We start from the raw sequence: 19497 nt of genomic DNA, 5'->3' as shown, positions 1-19497 counted from the left end.
GATTGTGCATTTCTGCTTAGCTGTTTTCCTTTGTTAAACACACCAGGGACTAAATTCTGCTTTGACTTTATATTTAGTCAAGTATTAATTAACAGCAGGATTTGTTCATGATCTTTTGACAATTAGCCAATTATTTGTTGCACCAAACCTCATAGACAAATCAGCACAATTGATAGTGTCATGAAAATAACCAACATGAACTTGGGCAAACTTTGAGAGGTAGTGAAGGCTAAAATGGCTTGGAATTCATGGGGTCATGAAGAATATGACAGGACTAAACAACAAAAATCTTGTTCATAGTTATGGATAATTTGAGTTAATTTCTAATATTTTCTCTGCCCTGCCTTGACCCAACCTTCCAAACCCTCTTACTTTGAAACAGAAGCAAAACTGGGAATGTGGCCCAGAGGAAATGAACAGAATGGAACATTGGTCAAGAAAACTGAGGGAATGGCAGTTTAGTTTTCTTTTAACCTACAGCAGATGTCTCCAATGTTTTTTATAATACCTATCAATAAAACATTTTGGAAAATAATATATGTAGGTCTACTTATTTATAATTTATATACCTAAGTAAGCTACTGTACTACTAATTATGAACATTTAAAAAATTGCATAAAAAGACATTTTTAAGGATGAGAGAAAAATGAAATATTTGAACTGATGAAGTTTATTAATTGAAGGAGGGTGACATGGTCATATCTACACTAAGGAAAATCATTTTGGCAGCTGAGTAAAGGATGGATTGTAGTAAAATGGACTCAAGACAAGAAAGGGGATGAGAGGCTAAACTAGGGTATTACTCAAGAGAATAAATGCAAGAAATGCTGTGGGAATATAAATGAAAAAGCTTGAGTACAATTGATATGTGGGGGAGGGAGAATGAGATCTAAAATGAAAGACAGTGTTTGTGGATGATTGGAACAATAGGGGTGCCCAGAATCGTGGGTTTGGAAGGAAAATTCATTAAGGCTAGTGGTAAAAACCACGCCACATCCATGCCTTCACTGCCCAAAAGCAGGATGCTTGTCCTTCCAGAGGGCATCTGCTGAATCTATGAGAAGATTCTAGGAATAAGCAGTGGGTGCAGTTAAACTAGTCCTAACTAGGAATTTTATCCTCACCTCCTCCTGCCTTCTTCACAGATTGCTTACAGATAAACATGACTTCATAGGATTGTTTTACATCGTCAGTTGTCAACTGTCACTTCCAGTGACCAATGTAGCTGTTGTCCCAATAGTCTGTAGCTTTTCCCCTAATGAGACTAACGACCTTCTATAGTTTCCAAGACGGCTGCATTTGAAGTAGATTGGAAATGCCCCCATTTATATGCCCCTATGGATGGCAGAAATATTTTACTAGTTCAGTTTTTCTTGAATGCAGTGTAATAGAGGGAAGGAGGATGAGATGAAGTGGAGTTGATTGAAACCAGAAGCACTGAATACTAGGCTAAGGAATGTTCTATCTGGTAGGCAATAGAAAATTCTTGAAGATTTTTGAGAAGAAGAATAAGAGCAGAGTTGAGCTTTAGAAGAAATGTGTGAGCCTATTTTTACTCATTTAATATTCATTGGAATTAGACAAAACCTTATTCAATATACTTGACTGATTTTCTCATTTTTAGGTTTTTTTAAACCCTTAATCCCATTAGCCTTGATCTTCACACTTATATTCTTTATATAATTGCTTAAAAAGCAACTCAAATGTGTAAAATTCCATCAATTTGGAATTTCCCTACAATGAAGCAATTTGCAGTCCATCCATACCTCCCAATAGTAAAGATAACAATGAAGCACTATGGTTGTCCACTTGCCAACCCTTTAGTACATTTTTTACTCCTTTTCTTCAGAGTTCCTGGTTCCAGAGTTGGTTATATGCTGCAACTTACTCATACACTCATAATATGCCTTTCATTTTCCTATATGTGAATCTAATCCTTAATGCTTTGGAGGCAGTGGTCTTCTATCCCTCACTGCTAGAAAGCAATACTAGTAAAATGATAGCATTAAAAATGGGCCTTAACTTTCATGAGACACTTTGGACTAGTAAGAATTTTGAAATCTTCTTTGAGCAATCTAACAATTATTTCATAGCCTCTCAAAAACAAATAGACCCCAAATCAAACACAGAATACTCAAAAGGACTTCATTAAGGTGAGAAGGTTCCATTCCATATCTTTCTTACACATTACCACTAGCATATCTGAGCACTTACCTGTTATTTAAAATAGCAATATAACACTGTTGATTCATATTCACATTTAAGATACATAGGTTTCTCTTGAGTGATTCTCATTTGTCCTACTTTATTTCCAAAATAGGAATTTACTGTTAACTCTTACATATGCAGTTTCTTCTGTGTATTTTTCCATTGTTGACTTACATGCAGCTCTTTTGTTCCTCCCCGAGTTTATATCTTCAGTAGGTTGTTACCCAAACAAATTCCAGTGTTATTTATTTTTAACTGAACTATTTTTCAATTTAACAAAGAATATTTAAGTAAACAAAACTATGTTGTTCCTCATGGCATCAAAAACACAAAACATTCTGGTCAGTTTTGAGCTAAGTATTTGCAGATATTCAAATGTCATGAACTGTTTAGTTAATCTTGATGGAAGCATGTTGCCAACACCAAAGGAAAACTACAAGTGACTTCAATTATTCAGGGAAGTAGGATTCCAAATTATTTCTTCCTCCTCTTTAGAGCTTCCTTAGCCAGAAAAAAAATTAATGACAAGCCTTATGCCTACCATGTTTAAATTCAAAATAAATTTGTATCAGCAAATTTGAGTCATATTTTAATATTTCAAATTGTATGAAAAGCCAATTAATAAAAAAAAGAAATATCTTCAAAGATCTATTATGACAGTCTTATAAGACAGCCAAAAGTCAGAAGTTATATGATGAGACTTTCTGCAAAAGCTTACAAAATCAAATATTTTATGATAATTTGATCATTAATCAGGAACTTGCCTTTTAATTTTAAAAGTATTAAGAGAATGTAATGGTGATGATTAGGACCAGATAGGCCTTTGTGGAAAATAGACCTTATCCCAGATGTGAACCCCAAGGACTGAGGCTACATCCATACTGATTGGTCATTCACATATAGGAGGGCCAGGGGGCTGTAAGAATGAGTTGTTTTACAATTCACCTTTATCAAACCACTTATATTTTCCCCTCATGTTTCCCTCTTTTGGACTTCACCCTGTTAGCTGGAGTGAAAAGAGGTCAAAGAAAAAGGAAGGGATTTCTTCTCTCCCCTTAAATAGGAGCAGAAAATGACAACTTTGCCAGTAACTAAGGTTGAACTGGGGGGCCAGGAAAGGTAGTCCCTAGACCTGAATCCAATTGCTGGCTATATTTCATCTTCTTTTCCTGAGCAAAGGTTAGAGATGAACAATCCTGAAAACGACAGTTTCCATTGTTGGAGTTGTTGCCTCTTGTATAATCTTGAGTTCAAGGATCAGTCTCCCAGAGTGAGACTTCCTTAGTAGCATATTTCTCTATATAGTATTTCTCTCTATATATTTTTCTATATATAGTAAACCTGCTAACAATGCAGCTAGGAGCATTAAAGTGATGCTATGGGGAGCCAGGAGCTCTGGACTTTGCCACCCCTACATGATATTTCCGTGTTAATAAGAGTGTTTATTTAGCAATTCCTCAAAGGTTTTTAACCTGTGATGCAAACCTAGTAGACTTTTTAGTGTTCTATTTTCTGTATTTATTCATGGGTACTTGTGTCCTTTTGATCTTGTATATTTTCCATGGCTGTTAAATAAAAATTGTTACCATATCTGATCCACATACTACACATTTTGCAGGAGAAAACCCAACTATACACCTTTTGGAAGGCCTAGAAATCACTCATACTTAAATTTTCATGGAGAAATAAAAGTTGAGGTATACTAGTCCCAAGAGAGAAACTAATCCATGGGGTTAACTGCACAGGATCTCACTTAGGGCTAGATGTTCCCAGAGTCCTTAGAAAGAGAGGTCTAAGGTATAAGTGATAAGAATATTTTACACATTTTGTGCACCACATATCAAAAATTTCTCCAATAGTTTTGGACTCCATTTCATTGATATATAACCAACAGTCAAGTGGCGTCGGCCTCTCTAGATGAAAGACAGGATTTAAATCTGGAAGAAACCTTAATGATGGAGTCCAACTTGCTTTTACAAGTGAGATAAATGAGTCTCAACAAGGAAATTAATTTTCTTAGAGATACACCCACCTTTATGTAAAAAAACAGAATTTGGAATCAGGTTCTCTGGTCCAGACCTGGTGCTATTTTCACTATCCCACACTGCCTCCATTGGAGAAAAACTTCAGAAGGCACAAAGTATGCAAGATTAAACTACAAAATGAGGTCAGGAGAGTTGGAAGATTTTAGACTGTGGAAGAAGGGATTACTTAATTTTAGTCTTGTTGAAAATAGAATAGTACACTAATACAGATAAGATGAGAAGGGAAGCAATAAACTGGGAAAACATTTTTACAGTCAAAGGTTCTGATAAAGGCCTTATTTCCAAAATATATAGAGAATTGATTCTAATTTATAAGAAATCAAGCCATTCTCCAATTGATAAATGGTCAAAGGATATGAACAGACAATTCTCAGACAAAGAAATTGAAACTATTTCTAGCCATATGAAAAGATGCTCCAAGTCATTATTAATCAGAGAAATACAAATTAAGACAACTCTGAGATACCACTACACACCTGTCAGATTGACTAGAATGACAGGGAAAGATAATTCAGAATGTTGAAGGGGATGTAGGAAAACAGGGACACTGATACATTGTTGGTGGAATTGTGACTATACCTAGCCATTCTGGAGAATGATTTGGAACTATGCTCAAAAAGTTGTCAAACTGTGCATACTCTTTGACTCAGCAGTGTTACTACTGGGCTTATATCCCAAAGAGATCTTAAAGAAGGGAAAGGAACCTGTATGTGCAAGAATGTTTGTGGCAGCCCTCTTTGTAGTGACCAGAAACTGGAAACTGAGTGGATGCCCATCAATTGGAGAATAACTGAATAAATTGTGGTATATGAATGTTATGGAATATTATTGTTCTGTAAGAAATGACCAGCAGGATGAATACAGAGAGGCTTGGAAAGACTTACATGAACTGATGCTGAGTGAAATGAGCAGGACCAGGAGATCATTATATGCTTCAGTAATACTATATGATGAACAATTCTGATGGACAAAGCTCTCTTCAACAATGAGATGAACCAAATCAGTTCCAATAGAGCATTAATGAACTGAACCAGCTACACCCAGCGAAAGAACTCTGGGAGATGACTATGAACCACTACATAGAATTATCAATACTCCTATTTTTATCCTCCTGCTTTTTTGATTTCCTTCACAGGCTAAATGTACACTATTTCAAAGTCTGATTCTTTTTGTTCAGCAAAACAACTGTTTGGACATGTATACATATATTGTATTTAATTTTTACTTTAACATATGCAACCTATATTGGTCAACCTGCCATCTAGGGGAGGGGGAGTGGAGGGAAAGAGGGGAAAAATTGGAACAAAAGGTTTGGTAATTGTCAGTGCTGTAAAATTACCCATGTATATATCTTGTAAATAAAAAGCTAAAATAAAAAAAAAAAGAAAAGAGAATAGTACAAATGTCCCAGAAATTCAAAGATTTCAAAGAAATTCAAAGGAAGCATTTTATTTCAGTGAGTGTTGTTAGCTAGACAAGCTCAATTATCTAAAGTTACCTTTAAAAAAATAGGTTAGTCTTTTTTTTTCCCCAGAGGTGGGACAGGGTTAGGTAGGGGGTTGGATCTGTGTCAATTTTGCCAGGAGGCACTCTGTATTTTATAATCCCTTAAAGTCTCTTTTCATATCATCAACTATACTGTGGGAAGAAATAATATACAGTATACAGTTTCTAGAAAATAAGTTTGGTTTTGAAAAGCAACAAGAAAAACCAGGTATAAAGGAAAAGAATAAACAAACATCTATAGAATGTTTCTGATGTGTCAGGCACTGTGCTAAGCAATTTTTAACAAATATTATCTCATTTGATCTTCACAATGACATTGGAAGGTAGGTGCTACTATTATTCCATTTCCTAGTTAAGGAAACTGAGATGCTCAGAGGTTGAGTGACTTGTCCAAAATCACACAACTAGTAAGTATATGAGCTTGGATTTGAATTCAGGCCTTCCTGAATCCATCCTCACCATTCTATCCACTATATCACCAGCTGCATCTGCTATAATATAATAATATCCATAAAAAATTACTTAAGTAATGGTGCAAAATCACAGGCATGGCAAATTTGCTGTTGTTTTTTTTTAATTTAAGATTACTCATGTTTTCCAAGAATTACAGCTATGAAAATTCTATGAGGAAAATATAGCTATTAAAACTGTACAGATACACTTAATAACATCCACTTATTATATTTGTAGCTTCTCAATTTAAATATGTAAATTTAAATATATGTATTCATACATATATATTTACATACAAGAAAATTACAATATATACATACCAAATGGGAAAAGAAAGGCATTTTAAAAGACCTTTGATGTTCTTCAATATCTCCATCCTATTAAAAATGGTACTACTATATACAGTATACAATTTTTAAAAAATGAATTCCATAAGCAAAATGTTTTCTTTGGTTTAGCAAAATGGTCCCAAAAGGGAAAACTCATCTTATTAGTATATAGTTAAGCATTCCTAAACTGGGACTTTCTTGTGTCAGCTGATTATTGCAGGGGAAGGGAGAGAAATACACAGCTGATTTTTTTTACTCTTGAATTGGCACTTGAAACAGCTCTGTGAACATGTAGTATCACTGGAGGAGTGAGTGCAAAGTAAAACTAAGTAGTCCTGCCAAGTGAGAGAGGTAAGTCTCCACTCTCACTTATGGTTTTCCCCACTGGTGGGAAATACATGTATTTATATAGTTCTAATGTTGGTCTTCAATGATATCTGTGATCCTGCTGATCTTTCATTTGGTAGGGGAAAAAGAAAGGAATCCTTGTGGACTCATTTACTTAAAATTCTATTATTTTTACTAAGCTCCTGTTTTACTTTCAAATTTTAAAGCAAGAAAAAATACATTCATCCCTCAAATGTCTTAATAAAGAAGTATTGACTCATTGCTGATCATAATAATCAACATTTGCATAATTGAGCTTCCTTTTAAATTTGCTATAGTCTTTTCCTTTGATTTTTCTAATGAGGACATTCATAGACATGGCTAAAATATTTCAAAGCTCCAGAATCAGCTTCTTGAGCTAATGAAATTTATTTTTAAATGATGAATAAATGCCATGTTTCCATGTGCTTTTTACTTTGAGAATGAGAAGAAATAGATCAGCGGACAGGAAGCAAAGGGAATAATAATAATAAGATGCAGTATTTTCCCATTGTCCAAGGGAAGATGTTGCTTCCCTGCACATTGTAACTGCATTTAAGCAGTTATTTTGTTTCCCATAAAGATGGTTTTCTTGAAGGTATCAAGGCTAATCCCAGAAGAAAAAAGTATCTTCTTCTTCAGGGGTTTACTTTACAAGATCTTTAACTTCAATGACCATCTAATCCGTTTCCCTCATTTTATGGATAAAAAAGTGAGGGTAAGAAAAAATAGGTGGCTTGTCCATGGGTAGTAAGTAGAAAATAGAAGATTTGAAGCCAGGTCCTCATATTTAAAATTCATCACTCTTTCCACTGTCTCACTTTGATAACTACATTATGCTGAAGCTGGCACGAGTGGTATTTCACCAAAAGTAGAAAAGTCCAAAATCTTCAAATCTTCACATTTTCCAGCATCTGTGTTTGACATATGGAATTAGTTTGAATTGCCACATCAGACATTCGGGACTGAAGGTTACAAGCAGAATTTTTATACTGCCAGCCTCTTTTATTTGCTCTTAATCAAACAATAGTTCCCAAGAGCTCTATGATAGTCATTTTTAAGGAGATGCAAAGATGACTACAGGATGACTTGAGATGACAGAGCTATTTCTTCCTTTTCCTTGTTTCCTCCCCCAACAAGATGTCTCAGCTGTTTTACTTGTTTTACTTTTTACTTGTTTACTTGTTTACTTGTTTTACTATGTTTTACTTTTGAAGGAATCTTAGGAAAGGAATATGGGAAGGCAAGTAGAAGGCAAAACAAAACAAACAAACAAAAAAAAAAACCAACTGTGCTTCTTCCCCAAAAGTTGTTTGGGGTAACCTTCAACATTTGAGAAAAGTGAAGGATATTGTTGATAGGTACCATGGGTACCTAGCAGCTTGTCATCTAGATATTGGAATTCAAACACGCTCCCAAAGAACCCTGAATCCATGGGAGAGAGGTCCTCTTCCCCTGCCAGGCTTTACAAAATATATTCACATGAAATGGCTTCATACTTCTGGAGGGCATCAGGGTGGATGACTGTTCCTTTTGTGCCTCTTCTGTGGTGTGTGGGAAGCAGAAAACTCTTTAATTCCTTCAGAAGTCCTTATCCCACCCTGACATTTCGTCTGGGGGTATTCCCTTCTCAGGGGGATAGCTGTCAAAGTAGCTGTGATCTATGGGTCCATTGAGCTAACAGGAAAATAACAAAAGCAAATATAAACAATTTCAGTGTCCCAAATGTGTGGTTCTTGAACAGTTGAAAAAATGATTTTTATACTAGGATAACTTCCCTTTTTTCTAACAAAAAAAAAGAGAGAGACTACTTCAAACAAATATTTGAATCATTAATTCAAATTTACATAACACAAAACTCATAAAATAATTTTTCTGGCCAGTGATTTCCCTGTGATTTCACTGGGGTAGAGAAACTAAGGTGGCAAAACTTCTAACAGAGCAAACTGATATTTGAAATCAGAAGGCTGCCTAGATACAAGGAAGAGGCCCAGAAGCAGGAATTAATCTCAATTCTTATTGACTCTGAGGCTGCCTTCTTTCCTTTTTTCTGTAAAATTAATACCATAAATTGTTTCATATTCTATAATTCCAAAGGATCTTTTGTTATATTGGGAAAAGATGGAATGTTAAAAAAAAAAACCTATTCAAACCCATCCTTTCTATACTCCTATATCCCTCACCCCACAATGACCAAAAGACACTTAAAGAGTATTCAACAAACTAGGTGCCCAAAGAACTTCTTTTTTGACTCTTGAATAGAAATTTAAAATAACAGGTTCTGAGCCTATTTCCAGAGCAAAGATTAGGACTGTTAGGCAAAGTTAACTGCCTCATATCCTTCTCTATCTCATAAAACTTTATATAGATTCTTAACTTAGGATCCACGAATTTTTAAAAAATGTATATTTTGATAATTATGTTTTAAGATAATTTGTTTCCTTTGCAATCCTTTGAATTTTTATTGGGTGCATTTAAAAATGTTATTCTGAGAAGAGGTCTCTAGGATTCCCCAAGCTACCAAATTACCTGAGTCCACAACACAAAAAAAGATGAAAAATCCTATTCTTGGAACAATATTTTTCAAATTCCATTCTATGGAATCTTGCTGATCCATGAGATATGAGGAGGGTTTCTGTGAGAAAGTCTGAATGCTAGTTTTTTCCTCTAAAACACTAAATATGAAATTATGTACTATAAAAAATGTTATTTGTAACATTTTGTTATGAAAATAAAATTTATATTTATTTCCTGCTATATTCCCATAATTGTCTAATATCCAATTTATCCTAGATCTGTCTTTACCCTCTTTTTTTCATATCCTCAGGCTATGTATCAACCTTTCTCTATGGGTTGTATCTATAAGTTTTACACCAAAAAAATGTTCTATGCCCAAATCAGTTTGAAAAATGCTACTGTAACATCAGCCTTCCCTTTCTCTGTATCCTTCTAAGCAAAGAAGAATCTCCATCTTAGTACTTCAGAATAAGAGAGCACTTTTATGGTCCCTTAAAGCAGGAAGACCATCCCACACAGTTATTTATCCCCCTCCACTATTTTCATTTGTTTTTTTTTTTAATCTGACAATCTATGAAAATAGTTCCTGTGGAAACAAGAGAGTAGATACAGTACCTCTCTTTTTAAAGGTGAGGGCAAGCTTCTTGCCTTCAGTCCATCCCAGTTAAAACCATTCAGCCACCTCAAAAACAATAGGAGAAAAAAGATTAGTATTATGATAAATTCATCATTAGAGGATAAAATTGTTTCTTTAGCTCAGATGATCTTTGCCCTATTATAAACATGACTGATCCTATTTCAAGGTTTTCTCTAAGTAGATGATCACTGGATGATATGAACAGATCATATAGACCTGAAATGCCCTCTGTAAGCTAGGGTCTTGGTTTGTCCTTAGTAGAATCCATCAGTAAGTCCACTGGCATCAACAGGACAGTTTTTCAATAGTAAACCAAGTTCTTATACACAGTCCTACAGAATTGATTCCCATTTGAACTCGTTCTGCCCTGTGACATTCATTTTTAATTCTACTTCTTAATGTAACTTCTTAACAAATGAGTTACAGAAGGAGGAAAAAAAGGAGGAGGAGGAGGAAGTGGTAGTTAGGGAAATAAATTTTGTTAAATCAGAAAGTCTAACTCCCTTTCCTAATGTCTACTACTCATTTAATAGTAAAATTTTTAAAAAGTTTGTTTTACATGTTACAATTCTATTCAAATACCCATAAGTGATGTAGGCAAAAAGAAATTTTGAAAGTCAGAATTCTGTTAAACAAAAATGAAACCCTCATTACACTCTAATTTAGAGTATGTATCAAAGGTTTAGGAGACCAATTTGAGTATTATATCATTTGACTAAATCATCACTTATCCGATTATGGTCGATTATTGCTTAAGGAAAGAATCAATATTTTGAAGTTCTATAGTGGCCTTGAAAGACTTTCCCTTTATGATACCCACATCATGGGAATAATATGATATATCATATAAATAACAATTTAAAGCTTTATGTGCTGAGGTCCTTCAAAGAAAATCTTAAAAGTATATAAATAAACTATAATAGCCAAAACAATACAAAATTTTTAAACAATTAAAAATACATTTTAGCAATTGATTTAGCTGACCTCCTTGGCTACTGACATTTGAAAAATCAGAGCTTCCAAAAAACAGAAACAAATTAACTTTCCCATTAGATGTTAAGCCCTTCCTAGAATTGAAGAATTAATTATTTAGGGACATTCGACTCAATTGAAAAGTCATTTAAAAAAAAAAACAACAACAAATGTTACCATTCATTTGTTTTTCTCGGCAAAAAGGACTATCATGGTACCTGTGCCTCTTGATGTCATTGATTCCATTCTTCAGGTTTCCCAGTCTTTCTGTAGGATTTTGCCTTAAAAAAAAAAGTTTGTAAGAGTTTATAACAATTTCATTTAGTAAAGGATTAATGCCAATTTTCCTCCTTTTACTCATATATTTATGTGTCTTTATAGCAGAAACATTCTGAGAATACCAGAATGAGACATTAAATAATTTTTCTTGTATGACTTTTTTTGGTTATCAAGATCTACTGAAAATTAAAAAAAGAATTATAGAAATTTTCCACCTTAAGAATTAAGGGAAGGATTTTCTGGGGAAAAGAGTCTGTAAAATGTAAAACTATAATGGGATATAAAAGTAAAGCAAAGTTTGGTTGATTAAGTCTGCAGTAGACTACATGAGACTTTTAAAACATTGCTTCATGTTTAAAATAACATGGATATAAATCACTTACTGCCTTATTAACCTAGAGTTCAAAATTCTCTCTTGCTCTGGAGCAAGAAAGATATTTCTGAAAATTAATCCTGACTGATAAAGAAACTTGTGAGAACTAACTTTACATGCAATATGAGGGCAACTCACAAGTCTAGATCTATATAACTGGTAAAGTAATATGTGGCACCTTCTGTAATTACATAGTTTAGATATTGACTGAAAAAAATTGGGTTTTGCTCCAGACATAATTTTATCTATGTAGGAAACTATTTACAATGGTACAGTCACGGCCTCACTGAGAGCTTTCATAACCTGCCCATGGTCACATAGGAAACATGCATTGGAGGGGATCTTTAGTCTAAGTATATATGACTCCAAGGTTGCTGCTGCTGGCCTCCCCATTGGAATATGCTGCCTCTCCGGGAACCAAAAAGACATGTAAAATTCACCAAATGTTTTATATTGTAGAGAAAAGAATGTGGAGATCTGACTTCTCATGAACAAGAAGCTATTTCAATTATATGCTGCTATCTTCAGTTATGCTACCTGCAAAGTCGGCGAATCAAATCTTCAGGGCGTCGTGTTACCTTCTTGGGAAAATCTATTTTCTCAATTCCCTTGAGAATCAAATTGTAAGTCATCATTTGGTCAATCCCAGAAAATGGAGGGCTAGAGAAATGTAAGAATAGAACACCATTTTAACATTCCCAATAAAAAAAAAAAAATTCCAAGGACCACCCTATGAAAGATGATACCGAAAAAGAAAAAGTCCTAAGTTTTAATTATAGAAATTGCTTTTAGGTTTATACCTTGGTTAAACAACTAAACATTTTGGTTATTGTTTAGTTTTATATAGTTCCTGATTAAGTCCTTGGATATTTTATCTAATGAAGATGCTTTAAACCTTTTACCTGTGACCCCTGTTGACTGAAATGAGAGCATAGTTTGGCCCAGTGGTGTCAAAATGAAATAGAAAGGGAGCCACTAATCTATCCAAAAGGATCCCTGCAGGCCCATCCAGTTTAAAATTCAATGTTATCTATGTTTTATCATATTTTTAGATATTTTTGTTAAATATTTATAAATTACATCATTTTTGTTGGGTGGGGCTGTTTGTTCTTTGGGGAGGGGGGTTTGCTGAGGTATTCAGGGTTTAAAGGACTTACCTAGCTGTGTTACTCAGGTCCCACAGTGCGGGGTTATTAAATGTGAAGTGTCTGAGGCTGAATTTGAATGTTGGTCCTCCTCACTCTATGGCTGGTACTCTATTTCACCTCCTAGTTGCCTCTTAAATGATATATCAATCTAGATTGCACCACACTTGGGAGTGTTGTCCTAATTGAGTGTTTGACACCTTTGCATTAGGGTATAGAATCCTTTACAATCAAATGTAGGTATGGTGTTATTTCTCATTATCTCTGCCTTTAGCTTAGAGATTAGTTTTTGCAAATGCTTTCTGAATTGCTTTTAAAATAAATTTATTTTTAATCAAAGATAATGGCATTTCCTAATGCATTATCCCTCCCAGAGGGCTGTCTCCTATGGAATTAGTTCAACAAACTAAGTTAACAATATTAAAAACTTTGAAACTATACAAAATGTTTTTTGAGACCAACCTTGGTTATTATAATTTCTAATTATTTTACTTTCACACTAATTCACACTAAGCACTTTTTTTCCTTTTAAAAATTCATTTTATTTTCAACTTCAAGTTCTCTTTCCAATCCTTCTCCCCAACTAAACAAGCAAGGAAAACAAAACTCATTACAACCATGTATAGTCAAGTAAAATAAATTCCTAGATTAAATCATGTCCAAATATGAAAGTGTATGTATAAAATATATTACACTATATATATATGCATATTTATGTGTGTGTATAGAAAGAGACATATATATATATATATATATATATATATATATATATATATATATATATATATATATATATGTCTAAATTGGCACTCTCATTCCATCACACCTCTCTGGAGATGAGTAGCATGTTTCATCACAGATCTTCTGTAACTGAGGTTGGCCACTATGTTGATCCTGTGATCAACACAATGTTCCTAAAACTTTCAAGATTTTTGCAATCCTAAATGTGTTATCTCAATACTTTAATTATTTTTAAATGGTTATTTGCAGTAGTTTTCTTGACCTGAGCACTTTAGCTTTGATTATAATATTCCTAGGAGTTTTCATTTTGGGGTTTCTTTCAGGAGATGATTCTTTAAATTTCTACTTTGTCTTCTATATTTTTATTTAAATTTCATTTCATTTTAATTTATTTTTTCCTCTAGTTCTAATAGTAGATTTTAAAATTTAAGTCTAAATTTAAATCTTTAAAGAGTTCATAAAAGATGATTCTTAAATTGTCTCTTCTCAGTCTGTTTTCTAGGTCAGTTGCTTTTTAAAAGCTATGGGATTTTTTTTTTTTTAGTTTTTCAATTAAAAAAAAACTATGTCTTAATGTTTTATGTAGCCATCAGCTTCTATTTGGTGAATTCTTTCTTGAGTAAGGTTTATCTCTTTTGTTCCACATTATTAATTTTCTTTTCATCTCTTTCTTCCATAGGTCTCATTCTTTTCTCTTACTACTCTCATTTGATTTTCTAAATCATTTTAGCTCTACTTTTTCTAAACTCTTTATCTTTTCCAAAAATTCTATTTGGATTTGCTTTGTAGACTTTGAGGCTTTGCTTGTGGACATTTTTAAGTCATTATCTTCTCTTGGGTTTTTATCTTGACTTTCGCTATTATTACATTAGCTCTCTATAGTGAAATTCTTTTTGTTTATTCATCCTTTCAGTCTACTTCTTGACTTTGGACTACATGTTGGGGCGACACTTTGCACACTTCTGAACGGAATGACTGGGCTGAGCTTCTGTTCTCTTGCATCCTTCTGAAGCTTCCACATTTTAAGTTTTCACATATGTAAAACTTTTAGTTTCCCAAATGGATGTTATCTGGAGTGGTCTTTTCACTGTCCTCCTGGCATGAGCCTGCAAATTTTGGAACTAGTTTTGTCTCTGATTGGAAGTTTCAGTAGAGTATTACTAGATTCAACATCTTGAAGGTTTGGCAGGTTGAGAGGGAATGGACTAGAGTATCCTCTTTACTTTGGTATTCTTGCCATAATTATTTCACTTCTGTCTTGGCTTGAGGCTAGTGTTTCCTTAATTTATCGATTGGTTATTTCACACCTACGACTCAAGATTGAGTTGAATTACTTTTTATTCTTCCTTGTAAAGTCTGTTCTACTGACCAATTTTTGTATTTTTAACAAATGCCCAATAGTTTTGATGATAAGATAAAGAGATTGTGCCTGAACATTTGATTTTATTGATATTAGAAATAGGTAGATGATGAGAAAGTTACTTAATGTTTCAGTGTTCTAGGCAGCTCACTTAAGACTGTAATTTGCAAAAAATATTGACTTGCATTGATAGAGGGAGGTTACTCATCTAGCTGTCTGTAATACCAATAGGATTTGAACCCAGATAGCTTTGGCTCTGCTTATCATTGTCTACTAATTATACATAGAGCTTTGTAGTCTGTGATCTGAAATACTTATTTCTTCCTATCATTTCCATTATTTCCTTTGATATTATAGATATTTTATTCCTCCAAATAGTTTTAATTATTAGTTTGTTTAGTGCTGTAAAGCAATTGTTAAATATATGGACTAAATGCAGTCCACAACACTACTTAGTGCAGCCCATACCAGATTAAAATAAAATTGGGAAATATTTAACAAAATAAAAATACCTTAAAACATACATAATGGTATATAGTTTTCTAAGCCAATATGAAAACTGCAAAACTTGTGTGTGTATATATAGCTTTGTGGCCCTTGTTTGAGTTTAACATCACAACTGTAAAATAGGGCTTTGTTAATTGTGTTGGTATAACACTATACTGATAAATTAATTTTGGTAATAACAGTATAACCATGAGCACTGAATATTTCTAGATTTAGTTAAGTTGTTTAATTGTTCCTAAGGAATGTAGTATACAAGTAGTGAATGTTCTTCATTAGATTGTTTGCTACATATTTTGTTCATTTTCTAGTTATGTTAATCCTTTCTGTTTTTTTTCTTATTACAGTGTAGCACCCCACTCTGGCCTTGGGTTCCCAAAACACATTCAAACCAGCAGATTGGGTTCCCAGAGGAATGACTGCTACCATACATTCTAGGGGTAATCCTATGAGTGACCATTTCTAAGACTATAGTCCCAGAACCCAAACTAGTATAATTCATAGTAACATTCAATTAGCTCCTAGAAAAGACATATACTCAAGAGGCATGACAAGAATAATAGTTAGAACATATTGAACCCTATTTCTTAAAAAAATCTACTCAACACACAGAATCTAAGAGAGTAGAAAGTAGGCATAAGTTTATGCTGGTATGGCAATGTATATGGGAACACAAATCATTAGAAATTGCAGAATTGCAGGGTCTTGAATGTCCTAAAAGTTTCTGCTGAATGGAGTGTTCATATCAGTGACGGAGCAGTAACTCTGCTATTAGGCTGGGCTGACAACCACATAGAACAGATGGACGAGTGAATCAGCTGGGCTTGCTCCTCGAAGGACATGGTGTTTGTTGGATATATTGGAATGGACCAGTTCCTCAGCTTCTGTGCTGGTTTGGAAATCATACACAAACAAGTTTACTCTTTCCAAAAGCTGAACAAAATTGGGCAGTTTTCATTTGTACTCAAGACTAATTAGGTATTTTTTCAATTCTCGGGGATATATCATGCCCTTCCACACAGTTCAGTCTAATATATCTATTTCTTTTAGTTTTATTAATCTTTTCTCCATCATTCTTTGATTGCCCATCCAAATTACAAGATCCTTTTTTTGCTTAGTGACACTGAATGGCACTGGTATACATGAGCCATGCTGTCCTACTATTTGCCAGATTACTTTTCTAGTCTGAAGCAATCTTGCTTGCTTTAGAGTCTGAAATCTCTAAGCTGTGCCTTTAGGACTTGCTATGTCAACCTGGTTTCTGATCTGGCCAGAAACTCTGATTGTCTCTTCCTCCCTGACATTTTGTGAAGGCAAAGTAAATCACCTTTTATCTCATTTTTACCTAATTTTTAACTACTCAATGGGCATTGTCTCAGATAAATTAATACCTAAGAATGAGCTTAGCTCTAAAAGGCCAAGGTCTGCCACTAGCACCTGGGCCATTAGTAGTTGTCCTGACTTATGTCTTGCCACTTGGACTCCAAATGACTTTGGAAGAAAGAGGGAAACTGATGATCAGCTCTGGATCATTTAAATCCAGTAGGCAACATCCTCCTGATGTCATTTGTCCTCTTCAAGAACAAAGGATAAACAACAAGAAGTCTACCTTTTTCCCATTTCTGATTCTTGCCAATGCTCTGGTGCTTTGATCACATTTCTGAACCAGATGTCCCATGTTTCTTCTCTGAGGGAATTTAACTGGAGCTTTCCTGAGAAAAGTTTTCACATTTTCCTGTTGTACCACCACATTGAAACACAATTTTCCATAAAATATGGAGGACTAAGCCTCTGTGGTCATATTCTTAGCATCATTATGTTCTGCTAAAGTCTTGATCATCACTTAACATGTACCTTCTGAAACTCCATTACTGCCAGAAATTTTAGAGGGTTCACATTCTCAGGTAGTTCATGGGGAAAAAAGGCATTATGTAATTCTCCTGTTGCTTAGCAGGTACTTCACTTCTCCCCAAAGTTTCAATTTTATCTTATAAAATGCTCTCAATATCCTCTCAAGTTCCATAGTATTCTATCCAGGAGTCCGCTAGATCACTCAAGTTCAATCTTTCTCTCAAGATCTGAGCTCAAAGAAGGCAATGTTTATATTGTTCATATCAGATGTCTTTATATGTGTAATAGATGTGATAATGCAACAGATATTAGTACTTTAACATTCAAGCAAGTAAGTCATCTTGTAAGAACTTGTCTAACTCATAAAGGGAACATATCAGAAAAGAGCCTACTCAATTACACCATAGAACAAAAGAAAAATGCTCATTTTTCTCTAGGGTATTTCTGTATAACTACAGTCCATGGAGAAGCTTTAGTAAATGAAAACATCCAAAAATGTCCCAAAAAATATCCATACTATTTTTGAAATCATTTCCAACTGATAGAATGTTTTCTTTATACCCGAAAGGGACTCACATTTAAATATCATTCTCTATCTTTTTCTCTCAGGGCCTTTAATGTTACTAAAGTCTAAACAGAACTCATTGTTTCCTTGCATATATTAAGTCCCCAGATGGATGACTAGTCCGTCTAGTAACATGGGTGATCATTCCTACTATCATAGTTCTGATTTCAAACTATCATGTTTGCCATTAACCATCATTCAGTAGACACAATTAGTCTTTTTTAAACTCATTTACTCAAATGGCAAAACAAAAACAGAAGTTACTGGCTATCTTTGCTAAAACCTGGAGTTCTCTGTCCCACAAAGATACAGCATGAAGAAGGGGGAGGAAGGAAGAGTGGGCCCAAGCTGAAAATACCATGGTAATGAAGAATATTGTGGCACAAATAACCAAGGCAACTCAAACTGTGTTTCTTCAGAGCCCAAGTAGTCTGGAGGTGTCTGGAAAGTCTTCATTAAGTTCTCTTTGATGTGAGGCACTGATGTTTGTTATGTATGTGATCTCAACTGCTAGGCTTATTTTATATAGCTCTACAGAAAACATGGATTCTCAGCACTGGTAGCTCAGCTGGACCTTCTCCTGGCATCACAGGGCCTGGTGCTTCTGGGAGAGAGGCTTCTGCATGGCATCCTCGCAAGTGTCACACAGGTGGATCTTCTGGTCTCTCTGGCCTTGCTCTTCAAAGGGTCTACAGCAGCTAATCCCTCTAGCTTCAATCTTCAAAGAGGGTTAAAATCTATTCTTTCAGCTCAAACACTACTATGATCATTTAGAAGTATAAAGACCTTTGTGCCAGTGTTGGAAGACGCTTCTCCAATTCAGCTCAAGGTTCTTCCAAGAATGGGGTGGGAGAGGTATGTCCTGTCCTATTTGACAATTCTTAATAGTTCATTTGGTCACCTCAGTGCAGCCAGGTTTATAATGACATGTCCCAGATTTCCTCTTGGTCTTAAGTGAAAGGTATGAGTAGAAATAAAAGAATTGAAATAATTTGTGGCTAGAGATAAGTTCAATGCCTTTTTAATGTACAAAAAAGTGCTCAGACCTCAGAATCCCTTCCAACTGATAGAATGTTTTCTTTATAACAGAAAAGGGCTCACACTTAAATATCATTCTCTATCTTTTTCTCTCAGGGCCTTTAATGTTACTAAAGTCTAAACAGAACTCATTCTTTCCTTACATAGAAATGGCCTTGTTTTTTTCTGGGAATATCTTATATCCCAGTTCTGCACTAACATTGTTAATTATCCCCATTAGCTACTGGTCTCCTGGAATTCTCTAAGTAAGCCATAATATTATCAGAAAATGGGAAGATATATGTCCTTTTTGTCTACCTTGATGCTTTTTCAACTCTTCTACATGTCCAATAGTACTGGGATAAGTGGGCATCCTTATTTTATCCTTCTATTTACTGGGTAACCTTCTGGTATTTTTCCAGTTGTCTCTATCCCACAAAAGCCTATTCCTTTTTCTATCTGAGCCCTGTCCTTGATGGATGATCTTTCACAAATACTCACAATATCCTTGAGAAAAGGGAAATCTCAAGGATATTACATGTTAGCTCACACAACACAGATAAGGGAACTCATTTAGCAAAAGCTGTTCACTTCTCTGGGTTTGTTGTGCCTTAAATTCCTCATTCTTC

General features: G+C 34.5%; 1 protein-coding gene across 1 annotated transcript in view; it reads right to left on the bottom strand.

The window, feature by feature from the left end:
* Positions 1-7284: 7284 nt before the first annotated feature.
* The window catches only part of PRKG2 (protein kinase cGMP-dependent 2), a 107658-nt gene continuing 95445 nt past the window's right edge, over positions 7285-19497 (bottom strand). Inside the window, exons 16-20 of the mRNA XM_074272729.1 lie at positions 12223-12345; positions 11252-11314; positions 10040-10106; positions 8107-8584; positions 7285-8064 (exon numbers count right to left, since the gene is read on the bottom strand). Coding sequence (XP_074128830.1) covers positions 8489-8584; positions 10040-10106; positions 11252-11314; positions 12223-12345 — 349 coding nt within the window. The 3' untranslated portion in view covers positions 7285-8064; positions 8107-8488. The remainder of the gene's footprint in view (positions 8065-8106; positions 8585-10039; positions 10107-11251; positions 11315-12222; positions 12346-19497) is intronic.

Source organism: Sminthopsis crassicaudata, chromosome 6 (assembly GCF_048593235.1).
Source record: "Sminthopsis crassicaudata isolate SCR6 chromosome 6, ASM4859323v1, whole genome shotgun sequence".
Lineage (NCBI taxonomy): Eukaryota > Metazoa > Chordata > Mammalia > Dasyuromorphia > Dasyuridae > Sminthopsis > Sminthopsis crassicaudata.
This window is presented reverse-complemented; position numbering and strand designations above follow the sequence as displayed.